The sequence below is a fragment of the Elaeis guineensis genome, chromosome 15, assembly GCF_000442705.2.
Source record: "Elaeis guineensis isolate ETL-2024a chromosome 15, EG11, whole genome shotgun sequence".
Taxonomy (NCBI): Eukaryota; Viridiplantae; Streptophyta; class Magnoliopsida; order Arecales; family Arecaceae; genus Elaeis; species Elaeis guineensis.
In genome coordinates, this window is record NC_026007.2 from 72,897,095 (window position 1) to 72,911,025 (window position 13,931).

A 13,931-nucleotide genomic window follows, 5' to 3' on the forward strand; every position below is an offset into this window, starting at 1 on the left:
CAGAGTATGATCATGAGAAATTTGTGACCTAAAAACAAATGAGATTTCACACAAGTATTTTTTGGGAAGAAACATTTCTACTTATTCTTCTCCCTTTTATTTATTTATTGCTCCTTACGTATGTATCAAACTCTATATATGGTGTTCATAACTGTTCTAACTTTGTGCTCTTTCCTCTATCCTAAATCCTCTGATCTTTGGGTTAAACAGGAAAAAACCCAAATCCCATAATTAAATTAAAAAATAAAGACAAGCTAATGAAAGAATTCAACAAATAAAAATGATACTATAAAAAAAAAGGAGTACTTTGTTAATATATAGCTTCATCAAATCTACAATGAGAGATTGAGTAGTCTAGTTTATTGTGAGCTGTAATAAAGCGGTGCTTAATTGTTATCCCAAGCATGTAGTATTGCTGACTCATTGCCCTAGTTGCATGTAAGAGTTGGGATTTTATCTATCCATGGTAATAAAAGGATGGTTTATTCAATCCCCAGTATCCTACACAATCCTTTCCTAATTGTTAATCCTGCCTTAGCTAAGCCAATCTCTAGAGTTGGGAAACGAATCCAGGAAAAGGATTTCAATTGATCAAAACATGGAAAGTTCCCGGGTAGTGGGCAACAAAATCCGTCTTAATTAATCCACTCGAATCCAAAGTAGTACCTTGCCCATATCTATAAACCTATTCACTGTTTAGCATGTTAAAACAATAATGTTTGTGAGCTATCTCACCTCGCAACAACCCAAGCTTTTCCAACAATCTTTCCGTGGAGCCAATCGAAGGTTGCCGCGGGCATGTCCCAATTTGGTGGAACCAACTTAAGTGGTCACGAGGTGATAGAGTGAGATTGTGGTGAGATGGCCGCCCAAGTGACGTAGCAATTCCCACCTGGCAAGCACCGAATCCCTGTGAGCTATCATATCTATCAGCGTGCCATAATTTGATTCCCAGGTTTTAAGCATGCAATGCTTGGAAGCTTCCAACCAGATGGAGCAAGATGTCCTAAGCACTATGGACTGATACTTTTTGCAATTTACTTACTTTGACTGAAACAAAAAAGATGTGCATAATGGTGTGGGTTAGGTAGATTGGTGCGCAGAACATCACCTCTGCGCATCAAAAAATTATGTTATCTTGCTACTTTTGCCGGTCACTTTTGCGGATTTGTACGCAAAATTAATACATGTTAGTGGTGTACTTAGGACGTGTAAAGGTGGGTTATTGTACTCAAAATACTGCCCCACACTAGGCCCGCATTAAGGTCGGTGGTAACTTGACCCGGCCCATATGAAACACAAATTGTTATCCAGTGGACCATTTGATGGCCCTACCAAATGTAGGTATCTATTGAAATTAGGGCTGTCAAAATCAGTTCGGCCTAATCCTGTAAATGGGGTGGGCTGGGCTGCCATATAAATAGCCAAATAAAACTGGGCCTGTTTGGCCCACCCCACATCAGCCTAAGGGCTGATATGGGTTGGGCTGGACTAGTTCGGGTGGACCATGAAAACTTAAAAAAAAAAATCTTAAAAAAAATCTTATTTATTTTTTAATCCCTGACTCCTGAGCTCCGCTGCCCCACGTCGCCAGCTATTGTCGTAGACCAGCAAGATGACCATCTTTGCTGGTTCCTTTCCCTTTCGCCTCCAGCTCTACAGATCCCCCTTCCTCCTCATCGTCGGTGCCGCTGCCTCCGACCTCCGAGTTCGATCATGAATCAAGATACGCTGGCCCCCTTCTCCTTTTTGCCGACGGACGCTCCTCCATCCAACCTCCAGGCGATCCCCCTCCTCCTCCAGGCCCCTTCTCCCTTCCGCCGATGGACGCCCCTCCATCCAATCTCCGGACGAACCCCCTCCTTCTCCTTGTCGACGCTGCCACCTCCAAGTCAAATCCGACTGCAGCTCTTTGGGCTCTCTCGATCTCTCCACTCTCTGAGTTAGATCCGTACTGCCTTCCTTCGGGCTCTCTCGGTCTCTCTCCACTCTCCAGGCTTGACCGCTCAAGGTGCCGCACCTCCAAATCAAATCCGACCGTGGCTCCTTCTCCTCGAGCTCTCTCGGTCTTTCCACTCCTCGAGTTAGATCCACACCACGTCCGACCTCTCCTCAGGCTCTCTTGATCTCTCTCCACTCTCTAAGCTCGATCGCTCGAGGCTCTCCCCCTTTTGGACTTTCTGCCTCTCTTTTTTTCACTCTTCACTCTTCAGTCATTGGAAGTTCAAGGCCCATGGGCCAGTCCGGCCCGGCCCACAGCCCATAAAGGGCTGGGTTGGACTAGCTATATTGTGTCCTATTTTTTGGCTGGGCTTAGTTCGGTCAAGCCCATCAAATTTTAGACCTTTGTGGGTCGGGTTGGCTGGGCCGGGTCAGTCATTTTGACAGTACTAATTGAAATTAATGGTCTCGAACTACTGCTACCATAGATGGTGAGATGCATTCACAATCTAGATTATGCTTGGATGTCTTGCTTGGAGCGAATTGTCCAGAAAACAAGGAATGCACTTCTTTGATACATGAGTCGCATGAGAGTCTAATTTGAATGAAGAGATCTAATATCGACCAGCTACCCAATTAAGCAGCCTAGGTGTTATTGCAAGAAATCGTATTTATCAAATGCACAGAGTGGTTTGAGTACTAGTGGAAGAGGGTTTATGTGCCCGATAAAAAGGAAACTAGGTTTCCATTATAATACTGAGATAATGAAGAATATGGGATGGATCCAATAGTGATTAATAAATGTTAGAATTTGACGTCTCGAGATTCAGTCAACATTGAGCCCACAGCGAAGTTCGCGATAAAAAACGAAATCCAACGAGACCAAGATAACCTGAAACGAAGCTCGGATGGAGGAGATACGAGCTTTTGAAGTCGGCACGAGAATCGAGGCGGCGGAGGACCGTCGGCGACCGGCGTCGGGCGGCAGCGGCGCGGCCGCAAGCGGCGGCGCACGGGACGCGCGACCCAGGCCCGCACGGACGTGCGACCCAGGCCCGCGGCCCAGGCGGCGCGCGGCCCAGGCACGCGCAGGCGCGGGCCGGCCCAGGCCAGCGACCTGCTGGCCCCTTTGCCCCGGTCCACCGTGGATCGGGCGGTCTACGAAGGGGCCTGTGGACTGCGTGGGCATTTTCCACACGTTTCTCGAGGTCCACGGTACTATTTCGTGGACCGGAGCGCGATCGGAGGGCCCAGGTGAATTCTGGTGACGATCCGACGGTCCAGGAGGTTGATTTGGCTTGTTTAGGACTCTTAAACCTAATCTAATTAGGTTTAAACCCTGTTCAACCATTTAAAAGGGTCCTGTGACGAACAGAGGAGGGGGGTTCGGGTTTCTCACCGTACAGAGCCGTACGAATCGAGGAGAGAGAGAGAGGCGAGAGCGCTGTGAGAGAAAGATCAGGAGGCTCCTGGACAGTGGTCGCCAGGCTCTTCAGGGGTTCAGGGGGGTCTTCAAGAGAGAGAGAGCTTTTGTGAGGGGAACTTCTGGTGAGAGAAATTGGGTGTACAAGGGTTGAGGGTGAGGTCTCCTCTTGTAAAATTTTCTTTTCATAGTGAAGTTTGCATGCCCCATGGAGGCGAGTCTTTTGTGGCTGATCCACGTATTTTGATTGTTTTTCTTTTGTTTTGTTTCTTCTTTCTTCCTGCTGCATCGCGTGGTACTGAAAGGATCTTGGGAGGTGGTGTCCTGGCCAGACATCCACCCAAATAAGTGGTATCAGAGCAAGACGGTACAAGGACGTAGATTGCAGTGGTGGTGAGCAAGACTGAAGATGGAGAAAACAGGAACAATCAAGATGGAGATCAACAAGTTCGATGGTAAGAGCAATTTCTCCTTGTGGCAGGCAAGGGTGAAAGACGTGCTCATCCAACAGGGGTTGATCAATGCTCTCTTGTGCGATGAGAAGCCGACCACCATGGAGGTGCGGGATTGGAAAAGGCTACAGATGCAGGCGGTGAGTACCATCCGCATGTACCTGGCGGATGAGGTGGTGATCCATGTGCTGAGCGAGACTTCTCCGACGGTACTGTGGTCGAAGCTCGAGGAGTTGTACATGGCGAAGTCTCTCACCAACACTCTTTTCCTCTGGAGGCAGTTTTACCAACTGCGGATGACTGAGGGACAGAGCATGCAGGAGCATCTGAGCCACTTCCAGAAGATCCTCACCGACCTTCTCAGCGTTGGAGAGAACGTTGAGGAGAAGACCAGAGCGCTGGTTTTGCTGGCGTCGCTTCCCCCTTCATACGAGTCTTTGGTGACTGCTCAGGGAAGAGCACTATCAAGATGGATGAGGTCACCGCGGCGATACTCCAGAACGAGGTTCTCAGGAGGGAGAACCAGCTTCGAGCTCAGGTGGCGGTAGCTCAGCTTTGGTGGCTTCTGGAGGAGCAGGAGGTGGTAGACGAAGCGACAGGAGATCGCAACGAGGGCGGTCCAAGTCCAGAAGGGACTTGAGCAAAACCAGGTGTTACCGGTGTGAGGAGTTAGGGCATCTAGCCAGAGATTGCCCTCAACTGAAAAATTGGACGGTGGTTGCTGTAGCGACGGCCGGCAGCGATTCAGATGGAGATGTCTGGAGATATCTGACGAGGTATCTACTTCTTTCCAGCAGTGGATATTAGATTCTGCATGCCCCTATCATGTATGTTGCAGAGAGGAGCAGTTTGACTCCCTGGAGAACAGTGAGGGCACTGTATATCTACCGGATGGATCGAGCTGTGCGATCAGATGCATTGGGATGGTCAGCTGGAGGACACATGACGGTGCAGTGAGGAGATTGGGGGAGGTCCGATACATACCTGATTTCAGGCAGAATCTTATCTCACTTAGCAGACTGGATTCGAGAGGCTACAGGACGGTAGCTGGTGGAGGAATCCTGAGGGTGCTACGCGGCGATAGGATTGTGCTGGAGGGGAAGAAGGGGAGCAGAGGACATTATTACCTGGCAGGGAGCCCAGTGCGAGGTGGAGCTTCGGGAGCCAGTGGAGCCTGGAGTGAGGTGGAGCTCCAGGAGGCGGATCGGGCACGAGACAGGAGACTCGGGAGGATGAGAGGCGACGTCGCAAGGTGATATTCCTATTGCCGCTGGATGATGCCCCGAGCAGGTCTCAGGTCAGGAGGAGCACAGCATACGACGGAGATGGGATCGAGCAGCCTGGCTTGACTCCCATATTTGCCCATCCATGATCAGCAGGCGATTGCCCTAGGGGATAGGGGCGAGGAGATCCAGAAGCTCTCGGAGTTTGGAGGAGACCGAATATCGAGTCGAGGTGGAGATTGTTAGGATTTGACACCTTGAGATTCAGCCCACATTGAGCCCACAGCGAGGTTCGCGGCGAAAAACGGAGTCCAACGAGATCAAGATCACCTGAAACGGAGCTCGGATGGGAGAGATACTAGCTTTGAAGTCGGCACGAAAATCGAGGCGGCGGAGGACCGTCGGCGAGCGGCAGCGGTGCGGCCGCAGGCGGCGGCGCGCGGGATGCGCGACCCAAGCTCGCGGCCCAGGCGGGCGGCCGCGCGGCCTGCTGGCCCCTTTGCCCCGGTCCACCGTGGACCGGGCGGTCCACAGCTGGGCCTGTGGACCATGTGGGCATTTTCCACGCGTTTCTCGCGGTCCACGGCACTATTCATAGATCGGAGCACGATCGGAGGGCCCAGGTGATTTCCGATGACGATCCGACGATCCAGAGGTTGATTTGGCTTGTTTAGGACTCTTAAACCTAATCTAATTAGGTTTAAACCCTGTTTAACCCTTTAAAAGGGTCCTATGACGAACAGAGGAGGGGGGTTCGGGTTTCTTGCCGTACAGAGCCGTACGAATCCGAGAAGAGAGAGAGAGGCGAGAGCGCTGTGAGAGAAGGAGCAGGAGGCTCCTGGACTGCGGTCGCCAGGCTCTTCAAAGGTTCAGGGGGGTCTTCAAGAGAGAGAGAGCTTTTGTGAGAGGAACTTCAGGTGAGAGAGAATTGGGTGTACAAGGGTTGAGGATGAGGTCTCTTTTGTAAAATTTTCTTTTCATAGTGAAGTTTGCATGCCCGTGGAGACGAGCCCTTTTGTGGCTGATCTACGTATTTTGATTGTTTTTCTTTTGTTTTGTTTCTTCTTTCTTCCTGCTGCATCGCGTGGTACTGAAAGGATCTTGGGAGGTGGTGTCCTAATCAGACATCCACCCAACAATAAAGAATTTTAGGTGGTTTCAATAATGGTTTGAACCGCATGGTGCTTTGTAATCAGTCGTATGTGAAATACTAAACAAAGGTGCAGGGAGTTCTTGGTTGCTAGTCATTCTGGTTGCTTGAGATCAAAATTACAGTGCAAGTGAAAATACAGCACAAAGAACTAGCTGATTGAGGTATGTGAGATGCCGCCCAATCATTTCGAATCCACGCATGAAATCTAAGTCAATAGCATTTTATCCATAATGTGAATCTAGCTATATTTTGAAGAATGGATTTTTCAGAGAATCATCAAATTTGTAATTCACCATATGTGTAGGAAATGGTTGAATCAATGATCAGATTATAGATTCTTTTAGTTGAATCATCAAAAGCAAGGTCGATGAAGCTCAAGCGGATGATGGGCACTGTGTTAGAGGTGTGAAGTGTGCTGGACAAAATCAGTCAAAGAGGCCAAAGATGAATTGGAGGGGAAAAGGGGAGAGAGAGAGCTTGGCAAGGGCCACATGCTTGAGAGAGAGAGAGGAGAGAGAGGAGAGAGAGAGAAGAGAGAGAAGCAAGCAGAGCTATCACCTAAGGTTGAGATCAAGTCAACATATACAAGAGGAGCTTCATTGACTTCTCAAAACTAGTGGTATTGATTGGTTCAACTCAATTTGGCCTAGTTTCCGGGAATTGTCTTGAAACTCCAATCAAATAAGGAGATCCCTCTCCGCTTCTCAGAAATTACCTTTTCTCTCTCACTTTCCGTGAACCAAACGATCCTTAGTTGTAAAGTATTTAAGCTAGGGTTTAGACGGAAGATACGACCTATGAATTGGAAGCTTAGTCGTAAGGTATTTAAGCTAGGGTTTAGATGAAAGATACGACCTATGACTTGGAAGCTCATAGGCCTGAAATAGCAGAGAGAGAGAGAGTTACATGAATGGGATGGACCAATAAGCATGCATGCACGTTGATTTCCTATTTCTTTACTAATGTGATAAACAAATATAAATTTCTATATTAAAAGCTCTTCAGTACCTCTTCCAGGATTTAACGGGTCATAAGGTTAGCAGCTGCCCGGAAAAAGAAATGGAAATTGGGCTTCCAAGGCCACGTGCTCGTTGATATGGAAGTAGGAAGGATCGCTCATGCAGGAATCTCAGACGTGGGAATGCGAGAGATCCGGCGACCCTTCTGCTGCCCTGCTCTCTTCCCATCTTTCCTTCTCTCTCTCTTTCCCTTTCCTTCATTCATGCCACCTAACTCCTCACAAAAATATATGCAAAGTGCTTCACACGCCATTCTACTTGGTATAAATACTTTAAAGTCGATCCCCATATGGATCTAAGCTCCCAAGTAGCAATATATGAGGCGAGAATTAATCCTATTCCATGTATTAAGAATCACATGACCTCTCTCTCTCAAAGACTAACAAGTTGCTTCCCTTCTTCGTCCATTAATTCGTTTAGCTCTTCCTCTCTCTCTCTCTCCATGGCCCTCGCCAAGGAGCGAACACTAGAAGGCTTGCAAACCCGTTCACCCTACGGGAATGTCCATGGAGGAGGGCGTTCTATTCCAGGTTTGGATCCTTCTTCGGTTCATGTATCCAGCTACGAGGGCCACAACAGTAATGTGGTGCTTGAAGATGGACAGGCTCCGAGTCCCTCGAGAGCTATTCTCGGGGCCTTGTTCCTCTGTTGTCTGATCCAAGCAACTCCCCAAGCGGTAGCTTCGTGTTTGGGCCGGTGGACTCCTCTCTTCAAGAAGCTCATTCCGTCGTCAACTTCAAGGCAGCGTCCGACCACTGGGCATACTCAGGCTCTTCGGTGCTTAGCTTTGATCAGCAAGGGGATACCGTACTTTGCACCGACTACCAAAACATTGATCAAGAAGATGAGTGCGCTATTTGGATGGATGCCATGGGTCAAAATTACCAGCTGAATCAACGGATGACCAATGCCATCAATAATGATTACCGACACGGCAAGGAGCTGCCGGATCTGGGTGTGGCTGCTGGTGATGGCCTTCAAGAGAGTGTTGAGCAAGAGAAAAGCAACCAAAAGCGCACCTATACGGTACTTTGATCCTCTTTTTGGGAGATACATCATGCCCGATAGTGTTGTCAGAGAATTCCAGGAGTGAAGCAAGATGACATGAACTGAATTCTTGCTCATTCTAGGGCAATTCATGATGTTAATGCTTCAGAAATGAACAAGAAAACATTGTTTACCTTCTAAATTAGGCATGGTTATGGTTTCAGGGTGGTGATTTGCAAGCCTCCAAGAAGCACTGCGGCAACACGAGGAAAACAAAGGCCAAGCCTGTTCCATCCAAGGATCCTCAGAGTATTGCAGCAAAGGTGTGTTATATTAATTACCATCTACTACTTCAGAAATACATGGAAGTCTTTGGGCCCTAGCTTCTACATGAATTGTTATGTCTCTATATACATACAGCTAGAATTAAAGTAGCACTTCATCCAAACTGTAGGAAAAATTTCACTAAGAGATGATTTCATAGTGCAGAATCGGAGGGAGCGGATCAGCGAGCGGCTCAAGATTCTACAAGATCTAGTGCCCAATGGCTCAAAGGTGAACCTTGCTTCTCATCTTCCTTGACAATTTCAATTTGGGCAATCATTTAATTGGCTTCATGACTTATCTCATCACTAATAAAATTTCAGCACCTCTTCACTGTAGGTTGATTTGGTTACCATGCTAGAGAAAGCCATTAGCTATGTTAAGTTCCTCCAATTGCAAGTGAAGGTAATCATCCAAACTGAGTGGATGAGAAATGGTATGATTTTTGAAATCATTAGACTAAGTACTTTGATTTTAATGTAGGTGCTGGCAACTGATGAGTTCTGGCCAGCGCAAGGTGGGAAAGCAGCGGATGTGTCGCAAGTGAAGGAGGCCATCGATGCCATCTTGTCTTCTCACAGAAGTAGGAACTCTAGTTCTAACCAATAGGCCTTTCACACAGGAAGAAGTCAAGCATGAGAAGAGCACCTCAGTGGAAGAAATAAAAAAAGGGAACCTCCACATGCCAAAAAAATATCAATGCATGCTTTGGAGCTGAGCGCTGACGAGAGAAAAAGAATGGGGTCTTTTTCTTATGTTTATGTAATATTCTTTTGAGATGTAATGCAACTTTTTTTTTTAAATGGTAAAATTAATGGAACTTTTTTTTTTTGGATTGTAAAAGTAATGGAACTGCTTTGAACTGAACCGCAACGACTTCAGAGAGGAGTTTATGTCCAACTGAGGAATACCAAAATTTCTTTTTTTTAAAAAAAAATCCTAATTTTCCCCCCTTGTTGAATACATTCAGTTTCTGTTATGTTTTGAGATCTAATATCTCTTGACAAACTTTTTTGGTGATAAATATCTCTTGAGAAATTAAAGGTGCACGGACTCAAATTATCTGAATGATAAGTTTTATATTTTGAAGCATCCATGCATGTTATTGTACACGAGACAGCAATTCACTCCATTTACTCCATCCACCTTTCAAGATTAGAGCTGATAAAGTGTGCTGAAAAGTATGACCATAAATTCTGTTGACCATTAGAGCTTTGACATAACAAGGGCGGTGAAAGTCAGCGTAAAAAGATAGAATAAACAATACAATTATCTTTTATATACATTTTGACTTGCATAAGCTTGCATAAAGTGGGGTGTCCGGCCGGGTTGGTAGCATGAGGAGAGACCGAGTAGCTTCCCCCAGACTACTGAATTTGGAACGCATGCTCGGGTCATGATTTGCTGGCTATCGGCGGGGCTGTGTGGTTGTTTTAGGAAGGAGGATTGGAGGAGAGGATGGGATGAAGGTTAAAGCTTGAGGGTGGATTTTGCTCTAGAGCGATAGTGATGATCGATCTAATCATTATCTGATTATCTCCATATCAGCTGACAAATGGGCATTTGTAGTGAATACATCCAAATCATTTGACAAAATAAACATATTAGTAAAACTCTGACCCTAATTACGAGGAGGGTGAACAACATTACAATAATCCAAAAAATGCAGGTGTACATTACAATAATTGGATATGTCGAAAATATTTGCAAGATCATGCAAAATGCAGGATATTAATTTTTTTATCCAAACAAAAAACAATAATATTTAAAAAATTTCATTTACACTGGTGATCATGTTTACAATCTTGTTTCTTATCCACACTACCAATCAATTACGTAGCTTAACCTTTTCCATATGAACACCGTAATCTCTTTTCCATACTTGCTCATAAGCACATTTATTCTGAAAGGGCAAATCTTGATTGATAGTTGAATCATACCACAATGCAGCATGACATTATTGGAATTGGATAAAATGTTTACTTTTTTAATTTGGTACCGGATAAAATGTTCTCTTTGACCAGCCATTTCCAACTCCGATGATTCTAAAATTGAAAAAATATATGTTGTTTTTTTTTTTCAAGGAAGGAAATCGAGTAATGGGCTGATTACAGAGATGTCCAACTTAGTTATATGATGTAACCTTTTGGCTGTACTTGAATTATTAACAAGAAGAAATCAAATCCTACACTACATGCACCATATGGCGGTGCATTATATCAATCATCTTGTCCCCTTTCTATGGGCTACATTTATCATGTTCTCGTCTTGAAATATTATAGCCTCTTTCATCTTATTGCAAATTGTTCCTATGATATACTACTGATACAATACACATAGTGTAGGGTATAATATCTCATTAACAAGAAACTTACTTTAAATAGATTGCATGTGTTAAAGGCATGCACTGGGTAGATCAATCAAAACCCACTTAAATATGAATTGTTTTTATTAAATAACTCCAAGATGGTGGCCCATGTTTGAGAGCAGTGATAGAAAGAGTGAAGAGGTCTTCTAGTCATTTCTCTATAGCCAAAGAGCTATAACTACATTCAATTAATGATAGCAGGCTATTGGAGCACAAGAGGGCAAGAAAAATTTCATTTTGCAGTACAATAAACAAATAATAATGATAAAAGATGTGCACTTAATACTGTATCATGAAAATGATGAGAAAGTGAAGGTAGCACCCGACGACTACATATATCAGCATCCATAAGAGGAAGGTTGGTTGAATGTTATTGCAAATATGAATATTTTGATTCTAAGTCTATAATTGTAGTTCATATCTAAGAGAAAGGTGTGCTGTATGTAAAGCTTCATAGTTCATGCACCAACATATTTAGGATAAATTTGAAGAAGTACCATATACGTAGGTTGATTAAATACCTATACATGTGGTACATAATTAATGTACTCGCGAAGAAATGGTAATGAGAAATTAATTGTGACACCAAGCACCTAATGCATGACTATGATCCATAGCTATAAGGGGAAGAAAATTGGTGGAACTTTCCTCACGTTGCCTTGCCAAAACCCTTTGAATCACTCACACCTACCGTACACATGTATTTATTTCAAGCTTCACATGACTCTCACATGCAAAATCCTAATCTCCCGGGGAGCCGGTTCTCCTTCCCCAACCCAGAGTCCAACGGCACTCTAGTCCCCAATCACAAACACAAAAACATGTCATTAATGAGCGGGTGCCTCCCTAAGTAAAATCTATCTGTTTCTCTTGGAGAAATGACCATCGTAACTGTTATCGTCCATCACTCTCCACCATCCGACCAACTGATTGAGTGGCTCATGGCATCCTGAAGCTTATCACTTCATGGATCCTTTTGGAATGGCTGCCTAGTCTCGATCGAGATTATCGGAAACTCTTGATTACTATCATTGTATAATCATCACTAGACTCTTGAATTCTGTTATTTTGGTCTATTTTATAACATCTATAGGGGTACTGTGGAATTCTAGGGTGTCAATTTTCTAATCACACTAGGAATGACGTGCTGTGGGCTCAAACAAGGCAACCGCACTGAAAGATTTTAGCCCATAACATTTGTTTATTGGCAATGATTGGTATCCTGTTGGTATTGTTAGGTACATGCACATACTAGGCAGACCTTGTTGCTCTACGTTAAGATTAGTTTAATTTCAATAGAACAGAAAGTTCTACATTGTGATGGCAATGGTTCTTCAAATTAAAACCCCAAGGCTCAGGAGATGGATGAGAGTGCCAGGTAGTTGGGTTGTCAAGCCAAGCTGGTGTGACCACTCCTCCCACATGCATTGAGAACCTCACTGCCACAAAGGAATTAATGCTAATCCTCTCATGCACATTGGGGTGTCAGATAAAATCACTAGCTCTGTGGAGGGCATATCAAATACAGAGGGAACAGAATCATACTTAATTGTTCTCTTGCCTCTTCATGGACTAAAAAAACTACATTTGTTATTGTTGGAGCAGAAGACAAGTGCACCAAGAACGAATATAGAGTTACACTACATAAAATTGTTAAAACAATGCCATTCATTGCATGGCTTGATAGACAGGAAGTCTTGCTACATCTATTTGCAGTTGAAATAAATAAAACAACAAGCATAGATCATAGACAGCCAATCTTCAAACTTGCAATGGAAGCATAAGAATGGCAGGAGTGCCAAAACAATATCGAAAACAATACTATTAGTGGTAATGCAAATGCGATCAATTTATATAGTTCCTAAACATTAAAATTATCATGAGGAATCTATGAGCAGATCACTATTTTTTTTTTTGTGGATAATTGAACAATTCTCGATTATTCAAGGGCAATGTGGCATACAAGCAGGCGTTGTAGTCAGCTTATGTACTTTATACTGTTTCTGTGGTATAGGTTGCATACTATTTTATTATTGACAGAGCTTATTTATAATTCCCGGACCATGTGATATAGCTTTGACATATTGTGAGGGTTCTAGCTTGTCTGTCCTCCACAAGCCAAAGCTATCACACGGCAATGCACTAAAATAGCAATTTAACGAGGGGGCGAGGAAGCTATGAAACGCTGACCTTCTAATCGGCAATATTAAAATATTTTCTAAAGGAGAGAAAATAAGAGAGGAAGAGAGAAAAAGGATTTTATTTCTATTTCATCACATCCGATACATTCCAAGAGTTATATACTAGTCTATAATTCCATATAAGATTTATATAATAGTCTATAATTTTTTATAAAAAAATATTATAGTTAATATGAATTATCATGTGATTATTTAAAATTATGTGACTATCCAACATCATATAATCCATAACACCATATTATCTTGTTAAAATTATGTGATCATTTAAAATCATATCCCCCTCCCCCACATTCAACATGGAACGGGGAAACAACATCGTGAATGTACTCAAAAGTAGACGCGGTAGATCAGAGGTTCGAGTAGCAACTTGAATATGGAAACAACATCATTGGGCTCTGGGATGCATTGATGCAATCAAAAATATTCTTTCCAGCCATCGCATCTGACTCTTACAATATGGTGGTTTTTTTAATGTCTAGTGGTCTCCTTATAAGATACTTTTTTGGAACGAATGAGCTTATAATTACTTGCTGCAAACCGTAGATCATTGCCTCGGTAGGAACGCTCCAAGCGGTTCTCCGCCTACATCATTAGGCGGTCTTACTTCATTCTTAAAGCTAGACTTGAGCAACAATCTCTGGGAAGTTTGAGTCGTCTAACTCTTCTAGACCGCAGAAACAACTTCTCTGTAGGATTAATTCGCTCCTTTCAATGCATGATCACCACCTTGGACCTCTCCAACACAAGTCTAACACGAGTGATTCCAGAATTTATTTCCATTTTGAAGACATTGAGATTCCTTGCATTAGATAACAACCAATTGAGATTCCTTGCATTAGA

General features: G+C 44.0%; 1 protein-coding gene across 1 annotated transcript; it reads left to right on the top strand.

The window, feature by feature from the left end:
* The first annotated feature begins 7,636 nt into the window (after positions 1–7,636).
* On the top strand, positions 7,637–9,367 carry LOC105058844 (uncharacterized). The gene is given in 6 exon segments (XM_010941901.4): positions 7,637–7,810; positions 7,813–8,237; positions 8,423–8,521; positions 8,688–8,753; positions 8,862–8,927; positions 9,006–9,367. Coding segments are annotated over 6 exon segments (939 nt in total). The 5' UTR covers positions 7,637–7,653; the 3' UTR covers positions 9,132–9,367.
* Positions 9,368–13,931: the final 4,564 nt, after the last annotated feature.